This window comes from Nilaparvata lugens, chromosome 3 (assembly GCF_014356525.2).
Source record: "Nilaparvata lugens isolate BPH chromosome 3, ASM1435652v1, whole genome shotgun sequence".
Lineage (NCBI taxonomy): Eukaryota > Metazoa > Arthropoda > Insecta > Hemiptera > Delphacidae > Nilaparvata > Nilaparvata lugens.
Genome location: NC_052506.1, coordinates 313,508 through 340,526, shown reverse-complemented (window position 1 = coordinate 340,526; position 27,019 = coordinate 313,508). Strand labels below are relative to the sequence as shown.

At 35.3% G+C, this 27,019-nt stretch overlaps 1 protein-coding gene across 2 annotated transcripts; it reads left to right on the top strand.

Moving 5' to 3' along the window:
• Nucleotides 1-194: 194 nt before the first annotated feature.
• LOC111048206 (E3 ubiquitin-protein ligase lubel) lies at nucleotides 195-25,817 on the top strand. Of its 2 annotated transcripts, none has more exons than XM_039422564.1 (9): nucleotides 195-1,400; nucleotides 5,196-5,393; nucleotides 7,938-8,216; nucleotides 13,931-14,020; nucleotides 14,985-15,112; nucleotides 16,346-16,556; nucleotides 19,687-19,820; nucleotides 22,618-22,786; nucleotides 25,655-25,817. In XM_039422564.1, the coding sequence occupies exons 2-9, from the start codon at nucleotides 5,268-5,270 to the stop codon at nucleotides 25,682-25,684; spliced, it is 1,167 nt and encodes a 388-aa protein (XP_039278498.1). In that variant the 5' UTR covers nucleotides 195-1,400; nucleotides 5,196-5,267; the 3' UTR covers nucleotides 25,685-25,817. The 2 variants fall into 2 exon arrangements, with proteins under 2 accessions (XP_039278498.1, XP_039278499.1); XM_039422565.1 differs by lacking the exon at nucleotides 22,618-22,786 and adding an exon at nucleotides 20,986-21,154.
• The last annotated feature ends 1,202 nt before the right edge of the window (nucleotides 25,818-27,019 follow it).

Here is a 27,019-nt window from a genome sequence, read left to right as displayed (position 1 = left end):
CAGAGGCTGTTTCAAAAGACTCTACAAATGGGAAGTATTTTGAAGAGATATTTGTAAGAACTGTTATATTCGTCCGAGAATGATACAAAGACTGATGACAATGAAGATGAGGATACAGAGGAGTTTTTGTGATACACTCCAGAGTCCAATAGGTGATACCGTATTCAAGATATTAATAACTTATGAAGAGCCAATTGTTCCAGTAAATGTGAATCAAACAATCATCATAACCCAAGATCTCGATAAAAATGAAACAAGTGACGAGAGCATCTTTATTCATTTCCCAACAATGACGTCACGCCAATTCTTCACCATCCACTCCAATTTCGGAGAGGTTGTTGGAGTCCTATTCAAGTACAGTTCACAGAAAACTAGTTCTTCGATCGCAGAAAGTCGAGCGGAGATTTTGGATTTGCTCAAAGCCAGCCTCTCGGACGACCAAGTCTTGGATAGAATAGTTTTTAGTCTATTTTCAAACGTTTTGGGTGACAGAACTACTCCGACACAAACAAAAGCTGTTGATGAACATTCCAAATCGTTCGATTCATCATCAAAATCACCTCTGCCAACAAAGCGCCTGAGCTTCTCTTCTGAATCAGAGATAATGCTGAGAGCGAGTTTTATGAAGCTGAAGAAGAAGTTGAAAGTGTTCCCGTGCAAACGGCACCAGTCACTGTACTTCCACAATCGACTCTCCATGATTCAAAAGAGCAAGACTCAGGTTTATCAAATGTAACTAATAAGGGAGTTGTGGCCGATCAGAGAGAGATAGAAATTCAACCTACTCTGATCTCAAGTGAGAAAGAAATCACTCCCATAACGCGGGACGTAACTTTGGAAAGACTGAAAGATATTGTTGAGAATACCGTAGTGTTCAAAGATACTAACCCTTCATCAGCGAAGAATAGCTTGGAAAGGAATTATAACACTGAAAAACTCAAGCTGAATTCCGGAAATAGAACGCAGAATACGGCAGATGAACAAGTCTTCAGAAACAAGGATGCTGAAGCCCCTGTGGTACAGGTTCAAGTTACACACACAGCAGATGTCCAAGCGAATATTGGAAGAGCAATAGATGCAACAGGAGAACTAGAGACAGAAGAAGAAGAGGAGGAGGCGGAGGAAATTGAGGAGGAGGAAGAAGAAGTGGAGGAAGTAGAGGAAGAGATCGGAGAAGAACCGATAGAGGAGAGTGAGGTGGAAGATGAAAATTTGGAGGAAGCAGAGAATGATCAGAGCTCAATAAAAGAGAATCTCGTTGTTGAAATTGAGAAACTTGAAAATACGAATAACAGAGAAGGAGAAACCAATTATAAAAAAGGGAGAGCCCCATTGGAGAGGTTGCCAACCAAAACTTGGATGACTCAACAACCACAAATGATCCTATTTTGAATAGAGAGGTGAGTCTCAATACCCCATAATGTATTTTCGTTGCTTTGCGATTTTTAGAGAGAAGTCTTCGTTTTCAAATTTGTGCTTGTACTGTACAAATCAGAGCGTCCTCATTCCATCCATACATGTTTTGTTTTCTATCTTGTAAGCTATCACCTTTCATAGAAGTGCAGGTTTTTATTCGCATGTTGATAAAACTGGGAAGCAACATTGAATCTAACAATCTATATAGATGTATATATTATCATAGATGTATTCAAATTAACCAATTATTCAAATTTGCTTACTCCTGTATTTATGTGAAAATAATTTTGTTTGAATTTTGTGTTTTCATTGTTTTGAAGAATTCTAGAAATAGAATATCATAGATGGAAGTTTTCCTATTTTTGAGCGAAATCACTGGAGAATAATGTAATGAAAATAGCAGGAATCAAATCAATTTTAGACAAATAAAACAAATCATGAAATAAAATGGAATGGAATCCATGTCTATTCGGACTTCCAATACAATAGTAATCTACATATACTGAACAATTTCATTACCCATAAAGTCATATTTGAAATGTTTTTCCACTGATGTTTAAAATATTATAACATAAGAAAGTGAAAATGAAAACACCTTCAAACAACAAGAAAATTCTATACCTCTCACGAGAAGGCGGTCTGGGGGCCTCCCCGGAAAATTTTAGAAAATTACCCTCAATTTGGTATGATTTCAAGCAATTCTACTTGAAAAACTACATCCTAATAATGAAGTTTCTTTATGTTCAGGGCTAATATTATTTAATTTTTCATAGAAAATAATATATCATAGGCCTATGACAAGTTCATATAACAAATAGAATGGAAATATAATTTAATTAGTCATTCAATTGTTTCAAAAAATTGTTTCAAAGTTATAGTCTTCAAACCTATGATTTTCATGATCTTTACTCAAGTGCAAAATATATATATTGGGGGGAGGGATATCCATGTTCCCAGATATTACTGGAGATTTGTATATCCTCCTGTCCCCGGTGGAAACTACTCTTTAATCATAACATAACTGGGACATTTTGTGGGTACCATACTAAAAAAAAGGTGCTGTAGCATTTGTTAGGGAACTACGTTTCAATCACATCAACCGATTTACATACATGATCTATTCATATTCATGCATGAAACTGAATGAACAAGTATCAATACATGTTATATTGAACTTTCAATTGTTAAATATGGTAAAAACAAAACTTACTTACTTCAAAAAGATCTTTCTGAAGTATTTGCTTTACGCAGTTCCATAGAGTAAAGATACTGTTTGAAAGTTACCTATCTATTTGTCTCTGGCAGTACGCACTAGTCCATTCACTGTGTAGCCCATAATTTTATCATCATTCTCTCAGCACTTATAATTATTATATATATTTTGGTTAAAACAATGTCTGAAAAAATATTAAATTGGAAGCCAATTCCTTTTACTCAATTTCTATCAGTGGTCAATTACCTTCTACGAATCTGGGCTACGATAGTATCGATTAATTAATTATTATTGATTAAATGGCTATAATTGGTTTAAACATAATATGGAACTGCACCTACATCAATAATGAAGGAGAACTGTATTAAATACGTTGTAATTCTAAGAGAGTGTGAGATGATAATATCTATGTGGGGTTGATTGTTGCTAATTGGAGGCAGCTGCGTTTGCTTGCATCATCACGGGATGCAGAAATAGTCTGCATTGCATAATTGAACTATTGAGTTGAGTCCAGACCGTGATGAGCGACCCTTCGTTTGCGTGATCCTTGCTGTGGAAGTGATTTTGTGAGTGGATGTAGTGAATAATGGATTATCTTGAATATTTGGATCATTACGAACCAATACCTCAAGTCGGCCAGTACGGTGTCCGAATTTAAAACTAAGATTTTTTGCTGATTTTAGTCCACAGAGAGACTGGCGATTTATGTGAGTACTGCAGCATCATGTCGCATTGTACATAGCGTTGCGGCGATAGCTATTATTTTTTAGTAATGAAAAAATATTACATTAAATTCCTAGCTGGACAATACGCTAGTAAAAAAATAAATTTTTGAAATAAATGAAAATGAATTCCAAATGAACACCAAAAGGTGGAGAGTTGTTCATGTGTTCACTGTAACGACATTTGAAATAGTTTAGAAGATTAATCTAATCGCAGATGATCATTAAAATGACAGTCAAGAAAGGATCGAGACTGAAAAAGAGAGAAAATGGGAGTAAGTGGGGGAAAGAGAGAGAGAGTGAGAGAGAATGAGATTGATTGATTTTTTTCATCTTCCAGAGAGAGAGTGTGGGGGGAAGAAGAAGAAGAAGAAGAAGAAGGAGAAGAAGGAAAAAACAAGAAAGAAGTGAATGATGGGAGAGTGAGTGAATGTGAGTGAGAGAGTGCAAAAGCAATACCCAAAGACAGTGTGTGAGATCCAAAGTAGCATTCGAGATGGCTGTTGCCAACATTGCGACAATAATTCCCTGTGGATTCCTCCAGTTGCGCCTCGGTCTGGCTAAACCCATGGATCAAAGTTGCTCTCGACCAAGAGATGACCGACGACTAAACTCGATCTCAGCAAACCGATTTTTTAGCCGAGACCAAAGTTGCGCTAGACCAACGTTGCGCCGGGGTTAGCCAGACCCGATCTCAGCAATCGCCCCTTGGTTCAAATTGTCCCCCTCCTGTTGTCATCACGTGCCATCACTCCCCGTATTAACGCACTCATCCCGCGTCGTTAACGCGTTTACGTTTAAGCGTTTACTCTTTTACGTCGTTAACGCGTTTACGTTTACGCGTTTACCCTTTTACGTCGTTTATGCGAGGCTCAATGCTGGAAAATGAAATGGAAGTATTGCTATTCAATCTAATTAGTCCAAATTATTATCTTCGGATCAAAATCTACGTGTGGTAATTAATTGAATTATTGTCAATATTTTATTTATTTATTGGAAAGAGTAAACAATACAGTAGTTGGAAAAGAAAAAACATGCTTTTGCCCAAAACTTCTTCAATTTCATAATTTTGTCTTAAATTGTCCAAATATTATGTAGTCCATTTCAATTTATACACTCAGGGCCGTTTGCACAGTGAAAGCTTAAACTGAATTCAATCAGCTGTTGGCTTAAACTCAAAATAAATCACATTATAACAATAAATTATTATAATGAAAACCATGTTGTTTCTCGAATGAATCTATATTTAATCTAGTTTAAGATTGAATTTAGTTTAAACTGGCACTGTGCAAACAGCCCTAAATCTCAATCTGAATATACAAATCAAAATAAAACAAACAATTTCAAATTTAGATAGATTAATAATAAAACTTTCGTAAAAACATGAAACAAACTTCAAATTCACAAAATAATTCTATGAAAACACATAAATTTTGAGCTCGAAAATATCACGTTCACAAAGACAAAGGCTATTATCAATGAATATTTCTATTCTATTTATTTTTGCTATCCGGCTGTATTGGCGATAAAAGACATGGATGGGTCTGATTGAACGAACCTCTATTACGTTTAATCGTGATTAACCACTGATCCTATCAAGAACATCATCTGATTTTATCATTGAAATTCACTGTAATTTAATAGAGGTTAAACTCAATAGACCTACATGCAACCGGGTGAAAATATTTATTGCGAGTGAATACTTTCCAAGTTCTAAGCCTCTTTCGCTTACACTGAGTAGCTTTTTGTACATAATTGCCGACAAGCTTCCCTTTAACTTCATTTTTCGGAAATATTAGATGACTGTATCTAAAATGTAACGTTTTGTTGATTTAATTGGACAGAGACAAGCGAGACGTTACCTAGCTGAGGGATTTGTTGAGACTTACGACCAAGCAGAGCTGGCAGTTCAGCTGATGGAGTTGGAATTCGAGCGGGAGCTGAGTCTGTCGACGGCCAAGGAATGCAGCTCTCTTCCAGCTGCATTGGCACTGCTCCAACAAGAGTGCCAACTCTGCGCTGAAAAATATACCATGAAACAGGTTAGAGAAACAAATAAAAATCTGTAGCTAAATAATGGTTAAATTGTTTTAATTGAGAATATAATAAGATAATAAATAGAAACAAACATATTTTTTCAAATTCGACAGTCAATTCTACATCGACAGTGACTCAGTCGAATTTTTAAATAATAAGATCACTTTTTCTATATAGAGTTACTACTATTAATGAAATAAAATTAAAATATATCAATTTAGGAATCAATTATTATACTTATCAATTAGTTCCAGATAGTTTAAAAGTAAAAACCAAATGCCAAGTGGCCAGGTGATATCTAGCTTTCATAGGAATTAACCACATCATTCCAATTTACTTGATGATTATTAATTATAAAGTATACATAGTCCAGGCAATGAATGCTCAAAAAGGGTATAGAGGGAAAAGTTGGGAAGACAATTTTTGACCCCGCAGTTCTGTTTAGGGTAGTAAGAAGGTAAACATATCAAAAGTCCCCACTCCTACCCCCTGTGCTAAGGGGGACTAATGTATCTCAAGGACTTGACTGTCATATAATAAATTAAAGCTTACATAATTTCCTACAATATTTTTTCTACAACTTTTTTCATATCTCCTCTAGTTTTCAAGATATCCGCACTTGAGGATGTGATATTTTTGAAAAAACACGTTCACCAACAATTTTTTTCTATTTTTGCTCTTATAACTTTTTAAAAATCGATGGATACATAGTTTTTGAGTTTTATGCGAGAGACCAAAAAATGGTACCTTTAAACCACCCCCACCTCCTTAGCACAGTGGGTAGGGGTGGGGACTTTCGATATGTTTACCTCCTTACTACCCTAAACAGAACTGCGGGGTCAAAAATTGTCTTCCCAACCTTTCCCTCTATAACCTTTCCTTGACTGGACTAACATTAGAATATTCTTCATTTGAAAATTTCAATGATGGAGTGTGAGCATTTCTGCTTTTTTTTTATCTGCTTTTTGATATAAAGGTTATTTCACACTGACAAAGTGTAGCTATATACGTCTTTTGAAACACAAAGCCACCGTATCTTCTAATGTAAAATGGTTTAAATGAACGCCGGTTTTAAATGAACAGATTAACGTTAGGATATATGTCGTATCTCCTACATCTTCTAAAAACGTATTCAAGCTATATGCTACGGCGATGTGAAATAGCCTTTATTATGAATTATACGTGAAAATTATATTATTGTAATTTCAGATGATTTCAATGCTGGAGTGTGAGCATTTCTGTTGCTAAGGCTGCGTAACCATCTCAAGGTTATTTCACACCGACAAATTGTAGCTTGAAATACGTCTTTTGAAAGACAAAGCTGTCGTATCTTCTGATGTTGTAGATCTTTATGATCTTCACTCTGCCGGGTTTAAATGAACAGATTAACATTAAGAAATATCAGTGGCGGCTGGTGTAAATATAGTTTGGAGGTTGCATATATCAATCCTAACTTTCATAGTAAATAAGAAAGCAATAAACTGGGATGATTATTTTATTAAATTACAGCATATAGGTACTTGAATTAGGCTATATAAATTTTTTCTCAATTTAATATTCCAAGTAGCTGTAAGAGATAACAAGGAAATGCATAGTAAGTTGCAAGATTCGAACAATAAATAAAATAGAAATAGAAAACCCAAAACTGTTTAGAAAACTGATAGAAACATCTATCATTCTTTATAATTAGCCTGGAAAGACAACATATAGCACAAATATATTTAATATCCTCAAATCAAAACAAAAAAAAAAACTTCCCAACGTTGTCTGTCCTCTCGTCGTCTGTAGTGTGATACTATCCACTATCGAAGTTAGTCTTCATAGGTCGATATTGTTGGTATCGTATTGTTAGTTTCTATACAATGACTGGGTTGTAGGAACGCTGCAACCATGCGTTCCTCAAAATGCCTTCCGTTGTCATAGCAACCAACTGGTTTGCCAGCACTATGTTAGGCCCGCCGCAAAGTAGACTCACGCTAATCCACTAAAAGCAATCCACGCCGTGGGATGTTTTGTAAACCATTGCTAGGCTTCTCCAGACATCTGTGTAATGCATGCAATGAATTCCACTTGTCAGCTGATTGATTATGAATAATTCTATAGCAATGGTTTACAAAACATCCCACGGCGTAGATTGCTTTTCGTGGATTAGCGTGGGTCTACTTTGCGGCGGGCCTAATTTTATTTCTCCCATATAAGCGACGCGTCATAGGGGGTTGCAAATGCTATGCGTTCCTTCTTCGAACCGCGCATATTCAAAATGTTGGACTATATGTTCTGGCTTTCTGCTGTATGAATTTTGTCGGAATCGAGAAAATAATTTCTAATTATATGACCATCAAATCGAGGTGCTATTAAGATGTTTTAAAAGTATCTTTCTATTGCCTGATTTTTTGGGGGTTGTGCAACCTTGCAACCTTAAGAGGAGCCGCCACTGGGAGATATGTCGTATCTCGAACATCTTCTAAAAGACATATTCAAGCTACGCTACGGGGATGTGAAATAGCCTTTATTATAAATTATACCTATTATTTATTTGTAAATTTCAGATGATTTCCATGCTCGAGTGTGAGCATTTCTGCTGCTTAGGGTGCGCGACGCATTACTTTACTCTGCAGATAACAGAGCGCAACATCAACGACTGCGTGTGCCCGTTCTGCAAGCAACCCAACCTGGACTCCTGTGACGGCGACCAGGCTCTCAACTACTTCAGCAACCTCGACATCCAGCTCAAGGGCTTCCTCGAGCCCGCCGTTCATGAGCTCTTCCAGAGGAAGCTCAGAGACCGCACTCTCATGCAAGATCCCAATTTCAAATGGTGTGCAAAGGTAAGAAGGACTGATATCGGTTCCCATTGTTATTCTATTTTTATTTATTCGTATGGCTTTTATTGGCAGAGAGATCCTTTCGGATGTTCTGCCTTGCCGTATTACCCAATGTAATTTCCTATCAACACTCAAGTTAATAGGTTATGTATTGGGTTCTTCTTGTTTTCTCACTAAAAATTTGCACTTCCACTTCCTAAGTTTCTATTTTATAAAGTTCAAAATCAAGAAAATTTGAAACACAAAACACTATTTTCAAACAAAAAATCACATTTTAAAAGCAAACATATATAAAAATGTTGATGATAATATTAAACTGATAATTTCACATTGTTATGAATTCCCTTAATAGCAATTCAATGATCACACCTATTCAATACCAATTATGAATATGTCTGCTGAAGCAGAGAAAAAAGGCCACCACAACAAATGTTTGGGATGTATTCCCAAGTTAAGACTGACAGATAATCCCAACTCATGTTGGGATTATCATGTTGGGATTATCATGACTGATAATAGATTTTGAAAATTGAATTGAATTGTATGGTATTTTATTGTTAAAAATCACATACAAATACTTGTACAATACAATCACTAGAGTATGCAATATAAAATTACCTACAAATAGACATTGATTGTAACTTGCACAACAATAATTATCAATGTAATATTTGTCACTGCCAACATAAGATTCCTTGTGTGTTGGCAGTGAGTTGCGCTTAACTTATTCTGCTTCAATTCTAGTCAAGTAAGAAGAGATATACAAATAAAATTAAATTAACATGATGCCATAAATTTATAATTACTATTGTATTTTGATAACTTAAAGTGAAAAACACATTTTTTTTTGGTGTGGCACTAGCATTCTATATGGATTTATTTGCCACACCAGAAGAATGTGAGTGTTTTTTCACTTTAAAGTTAGCAAAATACGATAGTAATAATATTAGTGAAACCAAGATAACCAACAATGATTTGTATATTGTATATTGAAATTACTTGTATTTGGGACTACATCAATAATTGATGTATCTATAATATAATAAAGGAAAGAGTTGGCGCATACATCTACGGGAAAAGAAATTAAAAAATAACGTATCATCAAGTCTGAACTGCTGGACTGATTAGTTTGAAATGTTCATACCGTACCGTACCATAGATTCTTGATTTACCGAGGATGGTTTTAAGGCTATTTTAATTCTTCAAGATTCAGTAGGTCAAGTTTTGTGTTTGTCAATTTTTTAATTAGACCCTTGCGAAGCACGGGTCACCTGCTAGTTGATATAATTTATTAATTCATTGTCTAGATCACCTTTGGCAGTCCTTGGAGTAGCACTTTTTTACAGTTAGTTCATATGTTATGTTTACAATATATGACTAAAATCTTGTTAATTGTTTTACCTGTATGTATGGAAATTAATGCTGTATTTGGAACTTTATCATTATCACATAATTATAATATCTTTATAAATTGATTTAATCATCAATATTTTTGATGAAACAACAACAGTGCCAAACATATAACCTCTTTCCTAAAGCCGTGTCCACACTGAACAAATGTTCGGCAAACATGTTTGTTGAGGGGCTTAGGGCCAAACATTTTAAAAAGTTTGGACAATCATTGTTTGTCATACAAAAAATACTGTTTTTCCAAACATTTTCAGTGTTTGCTGTAAAACATAAAAACCTGTTCTCACCACTTATCATATTTTATATAAATAGAAATAACAATAAAAATCTCAGTACCCTATTGAATTATTTTATCACAACATATTTCAACATTTTGATGCCATTTTAAAGTGATTTTATATTAGTTATTAAGTGACAGTTTGCTGCACCGAAAGAAACGTTTACGCCCGAGCCGTAGGCGAGGGCAGAATGGCTTCTTGAGTGCAGCAGACGAACTTTGCTCACGTATTTCACATTAAACTTTTCCTACAGGTACCATTGAATATGAGAAGTGGTTGATTAAATGATTATGGGTAAAATGATGGCTGAAATCCATCAAATGTTTTTGGGTGTGATGCTGTTATTAATAACAACCTTAATTCATTTAAAAATTAATAATCCAATTGAAGTTGAAAATTCTCAGCCAAAGTTCTCATTTTTATTCATTCAAGAATCAGAAAAAATACAGATAAAACAAAAAATTCACATTCAAAATACACGCCAACAGCTTGTTGGCGGAACCGAGCTGCAAAATGGCTGAACACAACAAGATGGCTGAACCGACAAGCACACGACCTAGCGGGAAGAATCGTACCTAAGTTTGTTTCATCCAGCTAAAAATTACTGAAACACGATTCAGAAATTTAGACTTTTGCTCAAATTACCGAGAAAAATGCTCAATGTAAACTGAGAAATATTTATGAAAATAACATGGACAACAGAGAATATTATTGCAGTATTCTTATGTTTTTTATTATTTCTATTTATATGAATATCGAACGGTAATCATTTAACCTCAAAATTCGAATTTTGTAATGTATTGATATGGCGGAAGGTGTGGCTCGTTCATCAATTGGGCTAGTCAGTCGGGTCGAGCGAGGGGTTTGTTACCACTGTCTGAAAAAATTACTTTTGGTGGCCCTGCAAAGGGCCAAGTTTGTTGCTGGTGGCCCTGAAAAGGGACCAAGATTGTTGCTGGTGGCCCTAAAAGGGACCAAGGCAGGCTAGATGTTTAGTAATCGTCGACTGGCGCGATACCACGCCGCGCGAGGGTCCCGGGCAGGTCCGTCTGGTGCGAGAGCAGGCCAGCAGGAGCTCAAGTCAATGGTTCGCAGTCTCCACTCTGGTTTACCCAGGCTACGGAGAGGGCTGACCGGTGATCTACTAGCCAGAGGTCGTGCCGAATCTCCGCCGGAGGACCTCCTCGACCACTTCCTCGTTTAGAAGGGGCCTTCGGTCAAACCCCGGGCAGGCAGGGTCGTAGGCTTCCGCTGCACACACTCCGATGTCGGTTCGGCACCCAACCCGCGCATCCAGACCCGCGCGCCAGTTGTTAGGCTGGGGCGCTAAGTCTTGGGGCGCAGCTGGCGCGGCGGTGTACAGCCTCAGCCTCTCCTCCACCTGGCGAAGCCGACGTAGGGCCCTCCTCTTCTGGATTCGGCGGCCGGCTCGGTTCCTCCTAGGCATCGGCTGGGTAGTAGACAAGGAAGACACCTCAGGTTGCGGTTAGTCTCGCCGTGGTTCCCTCATTGGCCTGCTCGCTGCTCTGCTCCTTGTCTCGGTAGTGGTCTCGGCTGGTAGTGGTCTCTGGTAGTGGTCTCGGCTGGTGGTCTCTTCTGGCTCTTCAGTGGAAGGCTGCTAGTGAGCAAGTGCTATCGAGGGCTGACTGACTGTGGGTGGAACAGGGTGAGTGAATCACCCTAATTGGCAGTGCCTTAGGCTGGTTTGCCTTATGACTGCTCATAGCATTAACAGAACTGAAAATTTTGGGTTGCTCCTAGATAATAGACCTTAAGTGAATTTGGCTTTTTATTTTATTTATTAATTTTTATTTTATTTTTTTATTTTATTTTTTTTTATTTTATTTTATTTTATTTTTTTTTTAAGATATAATATAATATGTTTTGTAATACCAAGTTCTGTAATATGGAATAGTTGTAAAGCATCACCGAATGATTGAATAGTCAGTTATAATATTGAATATTTGTAATATATTTGTATCTTTGAATATTTATCTATTTTTCGTTTATGTATATATTTGTTCATTTGACAATTTATTTATAAATTAATACATTTCATTTTTTTTTTTTGCCAAATTCACTTTTTTGGGAGAAGTGTGATGGAGATGGGTTCACCTCAGGGGAATACGATCTGTTTACAATGGTGACTTTAACGTCAAGTTGCTGACCATCAGTCTGGCCACCATTGTTGAAAAGGGAGTGGCTTTTTGGTTTGAACTGGTCGTGGTATCTCGTACATCTGCCTTACTGATGTACGCCACGACGTTGATGCTGTGTCATGAAGTTTTCTTGATGTGAGCTGAATGAAGTCAATCAGTTGGGGAGTGGAGACATATTCATAGAGTAGCCTATTGTTCACTGTGTAGTGAAAGTTGCAGATGGTTCTTATGAGTTTGTTTTGAAGGCCAAATAGTCGTTTTCTATTGGTCTTCGATAGGTATGGGAACCAGACAGGGGCGGCATAGGTCATGTATGCCCTGATGATAGCTGTGAATATGAGCAGCCGAAACTTCAGGGGGAAAGAGGGGGTGATAAAAAGGGGGTATAATTGTCCAAACAGCACACGACAGTGTTGTATTTTCACGTCAATGTGTTGTTTGAAGGTAAGGTTTCTGTCCAGAGTAACACCTAGATACTTGACGGTGGGGGACCATGGCAGGGCGTGGCCATGGATTGTGAGAGTGGGAGGAAGTTTACATTTTCTGGAAAAGGCGACAGCCACGCATTTATTTGCATTTATCTCTACCTTCCAGGATGAACACCAGGATGTGAGCAGGTTCAGCTGCTCTTGAACATTCCTGGCCGCCCTCTCGAGATTCATGCTGCTGGAGTGGAAAGTGGTGTCGTCTGCAAAGAGACTGGTTTGAACTGAAGGTAGAGCTGGCATGTCGTTGATGAAAAGGGAGTAGAGAATAGGACCAAGCACAGATCCTTGGGGGACACCTGCTGTTGATGGGGTGAGAGCTGAAGAAGCTTTTGAAGAGGGGGTACGGATTTGGACTTCAAAATACCTATTAGTAAGGTATGACTTGAAGAGTCTGACTGTTGGGGTGGAAAGACAGATGAAAGTTTATAGAGGAGTCCATCCAGCCACACAGTGTCGAAGGCTGCTTTGAAGTCTATAAAGACTGCAGCCACGTGCTCTTTCTTGTTGAAAGAGTCTGATAATTGAGAGCAGAATTTCATTAGTTGCAGAGTTGTTGAACACTCAGTAGCCCCCTTTTATTCACAGTCCCCGAGTTCACCTGCGCTGCTATTGGCCGGCGGTGCTCGGCCATAGAAACGCAGGAACGGGTGGCGGCGACTGAGGCGCACCCTGGTGGCGGGTGGGTCAACCACTCATTTGGTTGATGCGTGGCGTGGGGAGCAGAGCAAAGCGGCAGGCTGAAAGGTAGCGAACGCGAGGAGGTATCAATTCATTTGCTACTTTTCTCATTTCTTGCAGTTGAAATAATAATTATCAATAGAAAAGAACTTCTTTATTAATAAATGATGAGAATTCGTAAATAATGATTATTTAATTATGATTTAGATGAACATTATTCTTGTTTTGGATTTCTAGATTAGGATTTATCATAAATGTAGGGTAGCCATTGAAATGATTCTTATCTAAATCTAACCACAGTCATTGTTACCAACTTATTTTTTGTTTTCGTGCACTAATCCTCCATATAACCCACCACTATTTTGTGTTGCCATGTTGCAAATCTGGAGTGCAGAAAAATTTTTCCCTGCACTAGAGCGGAAAAGTGAATCTTTGCGTTCTGTAATCAGTTTAGGAATCGTCACTTTTCAAGGTAACTGTAGGAAAAAATATTTTGTTTGGTGAAGCGTCCACACTGGCCACGGGCAAACATTTTTTGTCAAACATAATAAAACTGTTTCAACAAACATGGTTTGTTCAGTATGGACCCGGCTTAAGACTGTATGAGTTTTAATAATTTGTAAAAAATATTAACTCTGACTATCTGTATAATGCAATATTTTGTTATAATTTACCTACATATTAAGAGAGATCTTGTTTCACAGTGTTCTTCAGGCTTCATAGCCAATCCGAGACAGAGGAGATTGGTTTGCCCTGATTGCAGATCAATGACATGTGCCAGTTGCAGGCGACCTGTAAGTATTTTATTAAGATTTCAAATACTAAAATTTATGATACTGTAATGATTAAATAAGCTATCACAAGAGTAAAGAATTTTTAGCCTTCCGGCAGTCGCGCTGTTGTAAAAAGTACAATACTGTCAGTTGTTTGAATGTTCAAATGTTTATATGTTTATATGTTGCGCATTTACGGCCAAATGCGTTAATAGATTTTCATGAAATTTGACATGTATGTTCCTTTTTAAATTGCGCGTCGACGTATATACAAGGTTTTTTGGAAATTTTTGCATTTCAAGGATAATTAAAAGGAAAAAGGAGCTTCCTTCATACGTCAATATTAGAGTGAAAATCAGACTATAAATTATTAATCATAAATCAGCTGTCAAGTTGACTATAAATTGCATGCCATGAAGCATGAAATTCAATATCTCAATGTAACTTGGTAAAAAAAATTAGCAGCTGTGTAGACTATAAATTGCATGCCTCATTGAATGCAATTTTTATGCACTATTAAATAGGATGCAAAGAACTTATAACTACAGCTCTTCTGGGCGCCTAGATGTATTCTGGTTTTCTTGCGCTGAATTCCGAAAAGCGTTATATGATAATTAAATCTTGTGTAAGCATGATCTGATCAAATAAATAGTTAGTGTATCAGTGTGGATGTGCTTATGGTTTGGGACGTCGTTATAACTGCGCCGAGGTCTACTGTTCACAGAACTACTAGTTAATATGTTTTGACAGTAAACAGAGTACATAACACTTGGAAAATTGGATGTTGTAAAAATTACAACACGCGACTGCTCGTGTGATTGAATAGGGCGCGACTACCGGAAGGTTAATACAATTTCTCACTTAATAAGCTTATATACAATGCACATCGATTATTGTTATTCACAAAAAAATTTAAAAATCACAAGAATATTTCTATAAATTGTTATAGTCAATAATATTCAATAAATTGATTTATGAATTCCAGTGGGAGAAACAGCATGAAGGCGTATCATGTGCTGATTACGCGGCATGGCTGGAAAAAAATGATCCGGAAAACCAAATCGATCAGCATCTGGCTGAGCATGGTGTTACATGTCCCAAATGTATGGCAAGGTATACATTCCAAGTAATACTAAGCTATTTTTCTTCTTACCTAACCATTGACTACTATCTAATAAGATAATGGATTGAAGATGCTAGACACTCATCGAATTCTTCTTCTTCTTCTTCTTCTTCTTTGGCTGTGCCTTATCCCATTTGAATGGGGGGCATTCCTTTCTCTTAGTCTGCCTCTCCACGAAGCCCTATCCAATGCTTCCTCTCTCCTCCAACCACTCTCCCACAAGTCAGCCGCTATTCTATCTCCCCACCTCATCCTAGGTCTACCTCGTCCTCTTACACCATCCAAAGCCAAATCCTGCACTCTTCGTCCAACATAATCCTCCTCCCGTCGCTGCACATGCCTAAACCACCTCATCCTTGTCTCCAGCATTTTCTTTCCCAGTGGTCCAACTTTTACAGTGCCTCTGATCAATTCATTTCTTATTTTATCTCTTCCTGTAACCCCACACATCCATCTTAACATTCTCATGTCAGTTACTTCCATCTTTCGTTCCTGTTTCTTTGAAATGGGCCATGTTTCTGTTCCATACAACGTAGCTGGCCTCACAATACTGATCAAAGACACTTTTCCCCCAGTTGACAATAAAATTCACTCTCTCATCGCAAAGAATACCACTCATTTTTCTCCAGTTCATCCATCCACAATTCATTCTATGATCTATTTCTACATCAAGCCCTCCATCTCTCTGTACACTTGAATCCAGATACTTAAAACTCATCGAATTCCAATTTTAATATAATTCCACATTGTTTATATCATTGGACTGGTGAGCGTTTATTGGTCAGCACCTAAAGTTCCCAGTTTTGTACGTACTTTCAAAATGAAAATTCTCAATGATAGGGAAGCCTCTCCAACTTACTTTCAATACTTAAGTGAAATCATTTTTGAAAAGAAACCTTGAATTATTCATCTTTTTTGTAACACAGTTATAAAAATTTGAAAAGTATTTCAACCACTAAGAAGTTTCTCATTTATAGTAACCAGATTGAGTACAGAGCTTACAATTATTGATCAATTATAATGACTTTTACACTTTTAGCATTCTACAACAGCGGATGAGTATTGATAATTGAACATTCGTCATATTAAAGTTAATAAGAACAATATGAAAACTTTATATTGTTCTTATTAATTTGTAAAAAAGTAGCCCATTCATGTGAAGTGTTTTTTTTGCCATATTAAAGATATTCACTGAGTTTTTATGATGGAACATGCGTTTACAGGTACTCACTGTCTCGCGGCGGTTGTATGCACCTGACTTGTCCGCACTGCAAGCACGAGTTCTGTTCGGGCTGCGCCAATCCTTTCCTGATGGGCACCAAGTGCACTGTCTCCGAGTACTGCGCCAAACTCGGACTACACGCGCACCACCCTCGCAACTGCCTCTTCTACCTGCGCGACAAAGAGCCACAGCTGCTTCAGAAGCTCCTCGACGTAAGATGGGTTTGCGATACAATGATTCTGACACATCATAATAAAACAATAAAGGCCGGTTTTAAAGTCCTAGACTTTAAGGCTGTTTGGTACACTTTTTTATTATTTAAATTGGATAATCTTTTTCAATATAATTGTTAAGATCATTATAAGAGTGAGAAAAAGTGGAAACTGAAATTTTTAAGTGGTCTAATAAGCGAGTTATGGTTTGTAAAGTGTAACTTTACAGATTCCGTTTTCTTTCCAGATCATAAACGGTTTCGACTACCTATATTATTAGAACTTCTCTTAAAAAAATGTATCTTTCTAAACTAAAACATTTTATTCCCCATATCGTTCATAAATGAAAAAGTAACATTTTTTGTAAATTCGATAATATTTCGGTATTAATCGCGAAAAAACGCTTATTAGAACAAAGCCAATGATATACTGAATGTATGAAACCGTTTATGATCTGGAAAGAAAACGGAATCTGTAAAGTTACACTTAACAAACCATAACTCGCTTATTAGACCACTTAAAAATTTCAGTTGCCACTTTTTCTCACTCTTATAATGATCTTAACAATTATATTAAAAACGATTATCCAATAAATAAAAAGGTGTACCTATAACAGTCTTTAATAGCTGGAGTCTGAAAATTGGCTTTCCAAACAGGGCGTAGTCGCAGTAAAATAATCTTTTCCTCCACCTACTGTCTAAAGTACTTACTTTACTCCCTGAAACATAATACTAAAGTGTCACTTTTTCGCTCTAGGTAGTAAAAAACAGAAAAACTCCCTAGGGAGTAAAAGTGACTCCATTTAAATAACATGGGAAGAATCTCTATTTTAAAAACTTACATGGTAATAGGTTAGAAGGTCTAAGCTCAGATGAGAAAGCGTAATAGAGGTGTCTGTCATTGAGTCAACTGAATTCAATACCACAACCAGAAATTTGATCAACTCATGAAATATATTTATGTATGATATTATATTCTTAATATTAGTAGACAATAAAAATTTATACAATTTTTAAATATTTTATTCTATTCAAAATACCAGCCAACAAATATTTTTGATCTGCATTCTGCAATTCAAATCTGAACCGCGTGATCTGGAGTCAGCCATTTTTGGTAGCCCAGCTGATATAATTGTTACACTTGGCCGATAGGTAGCGCAATCAGCAGTGCCTATCAGACGACCGTTTTTTAGGTTTTAGATTTTAGGTTATGTTGTTAGGAAACATTGTCACCAATACGTAAGTTATTAGAATGATTTAATTTGCAGTTTCTATAAAAAAATGTAGATGGAGGAAAAATGTTGTGTACATCACGAGCGAAAAATACTTTTTCTCCCTCAGGAAAATTGTTGCCCTCGGCTTCGCCTCGGGCTTCAAACTTTTTCCCTCAGGGAGAAAAAGTCGTACTTTCACTCTAGATATACAAATAACTATATTTGTATAATTGGAAACGTTTTTCCTTGACGAAATAAAACATTCCGAAATAATTCAAAATAGCTGAGAATTTACACTATTTTCTTTATTTTATTTTGTGATCAATTTTCTAGTTTTTGGACATTTACTTTAATCGTGGACTGCGACCACGACCCGTTTCGGAAAGCCAATTTTCTGACTCCAGCTGTTCAAAGTCCAGAACTTAGCTAAATCCCGAGCTCGGAAACCGGCCCTAAATTGTTTGAAACATTTTGATTCAAACAAAGAAATGCAGTCGATAAATTGATTAAAACATCCAAATAGTTTACTATTGTTTACATACAATAATTAGGACACTGATGATTTAAACAACGAAACGCAGTCAATAATAATATTGTTTAAAACATTTCGATCTATTCAAAACACCATTTTGATGTTTCAAACAACGAAATTCAGTTGATTATTGTTTAAAATATCAAAATAGTGTGTTCAGAATGAATCAATAAACCATCATCAATAATAAGGATTCATCAATAAATTCAAATCTATTGAAAAAAGTTTACTCTCGTCATTTGATTGAAGTATGACAATACATTGTTGTTAACGAGGCAATAGATAGAACATCAACGTCTTATTCTTTCAATAAAGACACGCTATTTTGATGCTTTAAACAACCAAATTCAGCCAATAAATTCAAATTTCAATAAAAAGTTGAAAAGTTTCTCATGAAGTCCTGGTTAAAATATTCTATTCAATAACTTATTTCAAATGCAAAATATGATGTGTGTTGTAAATCCACTTTTTTCTACTATTAATTGGAACTTTATATAAAAAACACTTTCGAAGTGGAAAAACGTACTTTTTAGCAGTGACAACGTTGTTGGTCATCTCCAGACTAAGGAAATTGACTCTTGCTTCAATATTACAATATTTTTTCTACACTGCACAAAAAGCAGCTGTTTTCCAGTCCCTAAGTAGATCTGAAAGTCATTGTTTGCAGACGACTCTCGTCTGACGTCAGAACAGGTTTCTTTCCGGCTAAGGCCGGAAAGAGTACCCTCTCCGGCCGCTACATTTCAAGTGTGCTAGAACAGCTGATCAAAATTTTTTTCATTATTTGAGTTTATTATTCAATAATTAAAACATTTATAATATCATCTTATTGTCATTTGAAAGAATAGAAAAGTATAAACTCAATCTCCCACCTAATTGAACATAATCTTTTAGGTTATTTAGACAAATCAGAATAAAAATTAAAAATACTTGGACAATTTCCTGATATTCAGATTACCTCAGATTTGCTAGAGCTAAGACCTTCCACTTTTGTTTTTGGAAGTGCATAATAAACGATTATTCTCATATATATATATATTGTTTATTTTTCTGTGTGGCGAAAAATAGCGCACCATGGGTAAAAATGTTTTTCCGGCTCTCAATCTTTTCTAGTCCGATGCCTACGGCCTTAAGACTTGAAAACCGATTTCGAGCTGGAAAAGTCTCATTTTCGGCCCTAGGTGCGAAATATACTATTACAATGGTATGGAGAGTAGGTAACTCCATACACTCCATACCATTGTAGCCTTGAAGCAAGCTTGACCAACTACATGTCGAAACGTCGCTACTGCTAAAAAGTAAATGTTTCAAAAGTGTTTTTCTATACAAAATATTATGCATATTTATTGAATAAATATATCATTTTTTAACATTATTGTTCCCAGGACAACAATGTGGAATATAAAAAGATTTACCAGAAAAGAGGAACTCGATGTACGATGCAATTGCAAAGAGAGACTCCCGATGGAATGATTGACGTGACCTGCTCTCAGCCTGTCATTTTCAGCGGTCTTTGCAGGTGAGATGAGTACGGTACCATATTAGTCAAATTTACACATTGAGTGGAATTTTCTGCAACAATAAATTGAAAAATGATAGTATTCTACAATCAAGAAATCTGAGTATACATGAAAGTATTATCATTATTAATGCCTCACATTGATGATCATATTCAATGCAAATATTCGTTGACATGCATTATTGTGTTTTATTATCTATTTGAAATCTTCAACTTATATACCTATTTTCAACAACTTCAAGTTGAGTTAATATACAGAGTGAGTCATATGTATGGGAACCCTTCAATAAATTGGAGACTGTTGTAGATATAATACTGTAACTTTCAGGATAAGTTATTGGTCGAATACTCTACCTTTTGACGTACAACTGAATTTTAACCCCTTATGAGGGGTGATAACTCGAATATTTCAAATGTAAAACCCCATTGTGTGGTACATCATTTTAAAGGCCTTTTTAAAACAAGAAAAAAGATGGCATCGACAAAAATGTTCTATGATACTTGTATCCAAAATGGCGGCTGATTGAAGTTTTAGTTTTTAAATAAACAATTGATAAAGTTCAATCAGCCGCCATTTTGGATAAAAGTATCATAGAACATTTTCATTGATGTCATCTTTCTCGTTTTGACTTTTGAGAAGGCCTTTAAAATGATGTACGGTATCACACAATGAGTGTTCACGCTCAAAATATTTGAGTTACAAACCCTCATTTCTTTAAAAACTACAACTTCAATCAGCCGCCATTTTGGATACAAGTATCATAGAACATTTTTGTCGATGCCATCTTTCTTGTGTCAAAAAGGCCTTTAAAATTATGTACCACAAAATGGGTGTTTACATTTAAAATATTCTAGTTACAACCCCTAAGTCACCCCCTTATATGGGGTTGAAATTCAGTTGTACGTCAAAAGGTAGAGTATTCGACCAATAACTTATCCTGAAAGTTACATTATTATATCTACAACAGTCTCCAACTTATTGAAGGGTTCCCATACATATGACTCACTCTGTATTATTTTTTACGAAGTGATATAAGATAACCCACTACAGTTTAATGAACTCTTTAAAGAGTAATATTATTTCTCTTTGATAACATTGATGTAGTAGACCTTTAGCTTTTAATGTAATCTATAACAGAATACTTGAATGATCATACTATTTCAGACGTCACTATATAGAATACATAAGTCGATTAGTCCGTAAGCTTAAGATTGAGACACTTGGAATCCTCACATCAGAAGACCTTGAAACTGTGATTAAGCGAGCAGGAAAAAATCTTCCACCAAATCCCTATGGCACTCCAAAGCTGCACTACCTCAACGCTCTGCTAGAGGTACAAGCAATAGATCACATGACTTGCTTCACATTCCTATTTCATCCATTCTCTATAACATCCACTTTGTAACCACCTTTAAGCATGCTCAGTTTCTTGCTCTACAAGTTACAAGTAAGTTCCTTAAATAATTATTATCTAAAGCTGGTGTTTCGTTTGTGCGTAAATGCCGTCATCGACCACGACAGGGTGAGGATCTCAGATTGGGTAGATTTCAATTTGTCCAAGTAACCTGAAAGATTATGTTCAATTATGCTTTAATGAGGGAGGTTTAGTTTAAACTTTTCTATACTTTTAAATAGGAATATGCTGATATTATTAGAAATGTTTGATTTTCGAATAATAGAACACAAATAATGAAAAGTCATTTGATCAGCTGTTTTAGCACACTTGAAATTTGGATAATATGGATGTCAACAATGCTTGTTGTCGTCGACTGCGGAAATTTACGCACAAACGAAAATGCACCTTAAGCCATCAATTTACTTGACTTATTGAGTCATTTATTCTCATCCATATTATGAGAGCTGATCCACTAAATAGTTCAAAATAAATACTATTGAACATACATCAATCATAAATTTTATGTTAATATTTATGGCGAATAATATACATGAATATCAGCATTAATTGTGTCCGGGCACCAATGTGTAAAAATACCTTTCTTGTTAAAAACTCAAAAGTAATTCAGTATATTGATTTCATTGGCTTACTACATTCACTATCTATATTCGATTATCTATCTATTACTACTGACTGACAATCAGATTAAGAAGTGGAAAAGAATAATAGAGAACTTGTCTCTTTTCTGTTTAGGGCTACTTGTAATATAAATAGAAATAAAAATCTCACAACCCTTTTTTGAATTATTTTATCACAACATGTTTCAACATTCATGCCATTTTCAATGAAAATTTTTAATAAATTTTGAAAATTGAAAATGGCATGAATTTTGAAACATGTTGTGATAAAATAATTCAAAAAAAAGTACTGAGATTATTATTTCTATTTATTTAGAAAATGTGTTTTATTCTTGTCAATCCACCTTTTATTCATTCAATAACAGAACTGCAGTTTCTTGTAGCAACCAACACATCTTCAGCTGTATAAGTTTCTTTTTTTATTATGGAGAAGTTCCACAACAATCAACGAGTTTTATCAATGGAACATAAATTTCAACTACTCAGTTTATATGTAAGATATAGCTCACATTACATGAACATCTTGATAGTTCACAGTTTGACGGAAAACACTTGTCGAGCAAGAAACTCGTGCGGCAAACCCCTAAAATAAGTTCTTCTGGAACTGGCTGATTCAGTGTGTGTGAAGGGCAACTAGATGGAATCACGTGCAGTTATTGCTATCATCGCTTCCATTCTTGTACAGGTTTTGAGTGTTGGAGACTTTTTTTATTTTTGGCATGACCTGGTTACTATACAGGTTTTGTTGTTTGTTCTGCTTAGGACACATTACATTGAATATTTGGTGAAGCAAATTGGTCAGCAGAAGTTGGATCCGATTGCAATTCTCGATCTGAATGAGGCTCAACAGGAGCTGCGCAGGCGAGGCAAAGCGTTGCCGGAAAGGCCAAGTCATCTGACCGACGATGACTACCTCAAGCTCTGTGCAAAGGTATGTCCAGTCCAGTCCGAACAAGCCTCTGCCCGCCCGCCGGTCCTCTCTAACTCACAAGCAAATATCTGAAAAACAATTCACACAGTTAGTTTGCACATACATCATGAACATGACACCCAACAACATTAATAACTTACAATAGTGGATGGACTCTGCTATTAAACACTTCCTCGAAATAAATAAGATCTATCACTCCGTTCAAGCACATATAGAGGGACTCAGAGACTGGAAACGCGTTCAAAATGAATTATGCTGCGTTTACACCAAAGTTATTAATAAAATGTTAATAACTTAATCCTTATAGATTCTATTAGATTGAACGGAACTTGACAAACACATATGTTCATCAAGTATATGATAAGTTATGTTCAATCTAATAGAATCTATAAGGATAGTCTAACATTTTGTTAATAACTTTGGTGTAAACACAGCTTAAGGACCATATGCTAACACTACGTTTAAAACTAAACCACGTTTACTTGTAGATATGGTTGCATTTATTATAATGAGTTTCATACGGGGTTTAAACGAACATCTGACATTTCTCCGTTTAATATGCATACGGGCCCAAGTTATTTAGTAATGAAGTCCTCAGATAATTATGCGATAAAAAGGTAAATTTTTATGCGCAATTGATAGCACACGCGAAAAGAAAATCAGTTTCCATGAATGACAATATACTAAGTCTCTTTTCTAGTACAGTACTCAATCTTTAAAGTAGAATGGAAGATGGTAGATTTTATTATAAATTGCAGTTGACTAACTGTATCATAATTACTTTAAATATCCAATGATAGCTATAAATAAAAATATTAAAACACTTCACTTACATGGGCTACTTTTGTACAAATTCATTTTTTTAATAAAAATATAAATCTGTTAGTATATTTTTATTTATTTTAAAAGTAGCTCTAAAGAAAAAAGCTAATGAAAGCTATATAAATAAAATCAAGGACTTCTGCTACTGCAAATATTTGGTCAACTTTTGCAGTAGCAGAAGTCCTCAGTTTCATTTTTTAGATTTCATTGGATATTCTAAATAATATTTCTGTCAATAAAACATTTATTATTATTCATACAGTCCAATGGAAGAGTTATATTTTTGGCATACTCATACATAAATCAAAGCTGGACAAAAATATATAATTTCAATAAAACTAAATCAAGGAAGAATTCGAAATTGAATTAGATTACATATAGTTTGTCTTACGAATTAGTAGCACAGATTCAAGGAATTTATATTCAGAATCTTCTATTCAACTATTGTTTGCTCAGAAAAGAATCATTTATTGTCTAATATTGGGAACGTACAGAACCTATGGAGATGTGCAAGTTCTTCAGAAATGACCGTGGAATGTAGCTCAATGGCCCTTTCATGTAAAAAAATGTAGAATGGCTGTTCATGGAATAAATTATAAATGAAAATTGAATTAAACGATAATTGAAAAACACTACCTGTTTGTGGAATATAGGTATTGATGCGCTCAACACAAATACATTCAATACAACGGTTACAATTTGTAATTAACCAAAGTATCAATAGTTTTGCACCTAAAGTAGAACAATCGTAGCTAAATAACCTATCAGTAACTGAAGCTGACCAGTTTGATTCATCTTGAGGATTATCCTAAATTATTCTAACATTTAGAATTATGATTTACTGATGAAAGTGTTTTTGTTTCAAATGCAGTTACCTGCTAACATTTTAACCTTAGATACTAGGCTACTTCATTCTATAATACCACGCTTGCACGCTTCTGACATCTCTAATATAATTTAATTGTCAATATATAGGCCTAAGTGGGAAAACAGTTTGCGAAATAATACCTAAATAAATGATTGTTGAAATAATACTTTTCAAAATATAGAGAACTCACAGCTCATAATCGAACTAAATGAATAAATTGTCTTTACGATTTCGGAATGGAAATTCCATCTGATATAGTCCCCCAACACAATGATAAAATTATTATTACCGTACTTCACATTTAGAAATGGTAGAGTTGAAACCTGATCCAGCGTGGATATTCGACTCCTTCATTAAATTAACAAATATTAATGTTTATGAGAATAAAAACTAAGCCCATTTTCCGATCATTCATTTTGCCTTGATTCAGACACCAAGATCTCTTTTGTAAATTACTTAGATATTGCAATTATTCAAATGCTAATAAATTAATATTATTAATAAACGAAGATCCAAATTAAATGCTGTAATTCACCCGAAGACTTCTGCTACTGCAAATATTGACAACAGGGTAAACAGCTAGATGGAATTTCCCGGACTGACAAATAATTTTTGAATAGTAGCGCTCATCGAAATTCCATCTAGCTGTTTACCCTGTTGTCAATATTTGCAGTAGCAGAAGTCTTCGGGGTGATTTACAGCATTTAATTTTGGATTTTCGTTCATTAATAATAATCTCTTTTGTATGATAATAATAATTATTTTTACAAGTTGAGGAGGATTAGAGAGATTCTATTAATTTTCATCATATCAAATAGGCTACGAGCGAACAATAACTTATTTCTATTTTTGGGTTGTGAAGAAAAATTTGCCAATTTTAAATAATTTTATTAGACTTCCACTTCAGAAACATGCTAAGTTAGTAACAGGAAAGTACCGATCTTAAAATATTTTTTTACACAAAGCTTTGATGCTTCAATGGAGGTTTTTATCTGGAAATTAATTAGCTTAATCTTCTTCTTATTTATAGTTCAGATTTAGATGAAAATCGTTGCCATTATTGTTTATAATCCATGCAGATACAGTTTACTCAACATTTTACTGTTTATTAGCTATATATTAAGTGTTATCTTGATGAGTGCTATTTCAGTTGTAAAATTACAATTGACTATTTTCAGATTGTGAAAGAGGAGATTCCGCTGGAATGAAACTTACAGAACTTGAGAAAAATTCGAGCTGATAACATAACAATAGTAGCAGAGTCAACAGTTAACCGGTTTATTATTTGTATTTCATACAAGTGACAAGTTTATCAATAAAACCAATGTTTTTTTACAATAATTGATTATTAATGCATCATGTTCTCCTCCTCTTTTCAGAATATTCAAAGGAATGAGAATATTTCTTATATTCCATAAAAACACAGATAATAAATAAATAATTTCAAGAATATATTTAGTATTTTAGGTCCATAATGTGATCACAAGACCACGTCAAAAATTGAAAAAAAAAAAACTAATATCTAATAGCTAGTCACAACAGCAGAAAGTCAAAAATCTGGTGTGGAGCACTCACACAACTTTCCTTGCCATTATGAAAATTGATCACCTGAAGTTAGTGTTCACGCGCATCTCAAGTCTACTATTCAAAGATCTGAGCCAGCTGGTGACAGGACAATAACGCTGGAGACACACGAGGTCTGCTATCTCTTCATAGTGAATGATTTAATGGAATCAACAGTTTGCAATTGAATAATCACATTTACTCGAATTTCGAGCTTATTTTCAATTTTAGGTGAAAATGTTACAGTACTGAACATTAATTGTAGTGATTTTCATGCTCAATCTTTTCCACTTGAATTTTTTGTTTAAATTGTATCTGAAGCCTGATAATTGGGAATCTAAAATCAAACTTTGCATACATGGGGCGGAGCTCCTGAAATTTTTACAGATATGGGACTTGTGACAGTTGATAGAGCTTATCAATGACTATTTTAGGTATAAGTTTGATCAAAATCGTTGAAGCCGTTTTTGAGAAAATTGCGAAAACTCCTGATTTGACAACATTTTCGCCATTTTAGCCGCCATCTTGAATTGCATTTGATTGAAATTGTTCGTGTTGGATACTTATAGTGTAAGGACCTTTCGTTCCAAATTTCAAGTCATTCCGTTAACTGAGAGATGAGATATCGTGTACACAGACGCACATATACACACACACACACACATATATATATATATATATATATATATATATATATATATATATATACAGACCATCCAATACCCAAAAACCACTTTTTTGGACTCGGGAGACCGAGACCTTGAAACGTATAGAAATATAGAAATTGGGGTACCTTAATTTTTCAAGCAATACTTTTAATACCTACGGCAATAAGGCAAGGAAAGGCAAGGTCTTCTCGTTTATCGTCTGTTATATATATATAAGAAGGAATGGTGATCGTTTTACAACTGTAAGAGCTAGCCACAATTATTCTTCAAGACATGGTACCAATTTGCTACTTCCCCAACATCGTCTTGCCT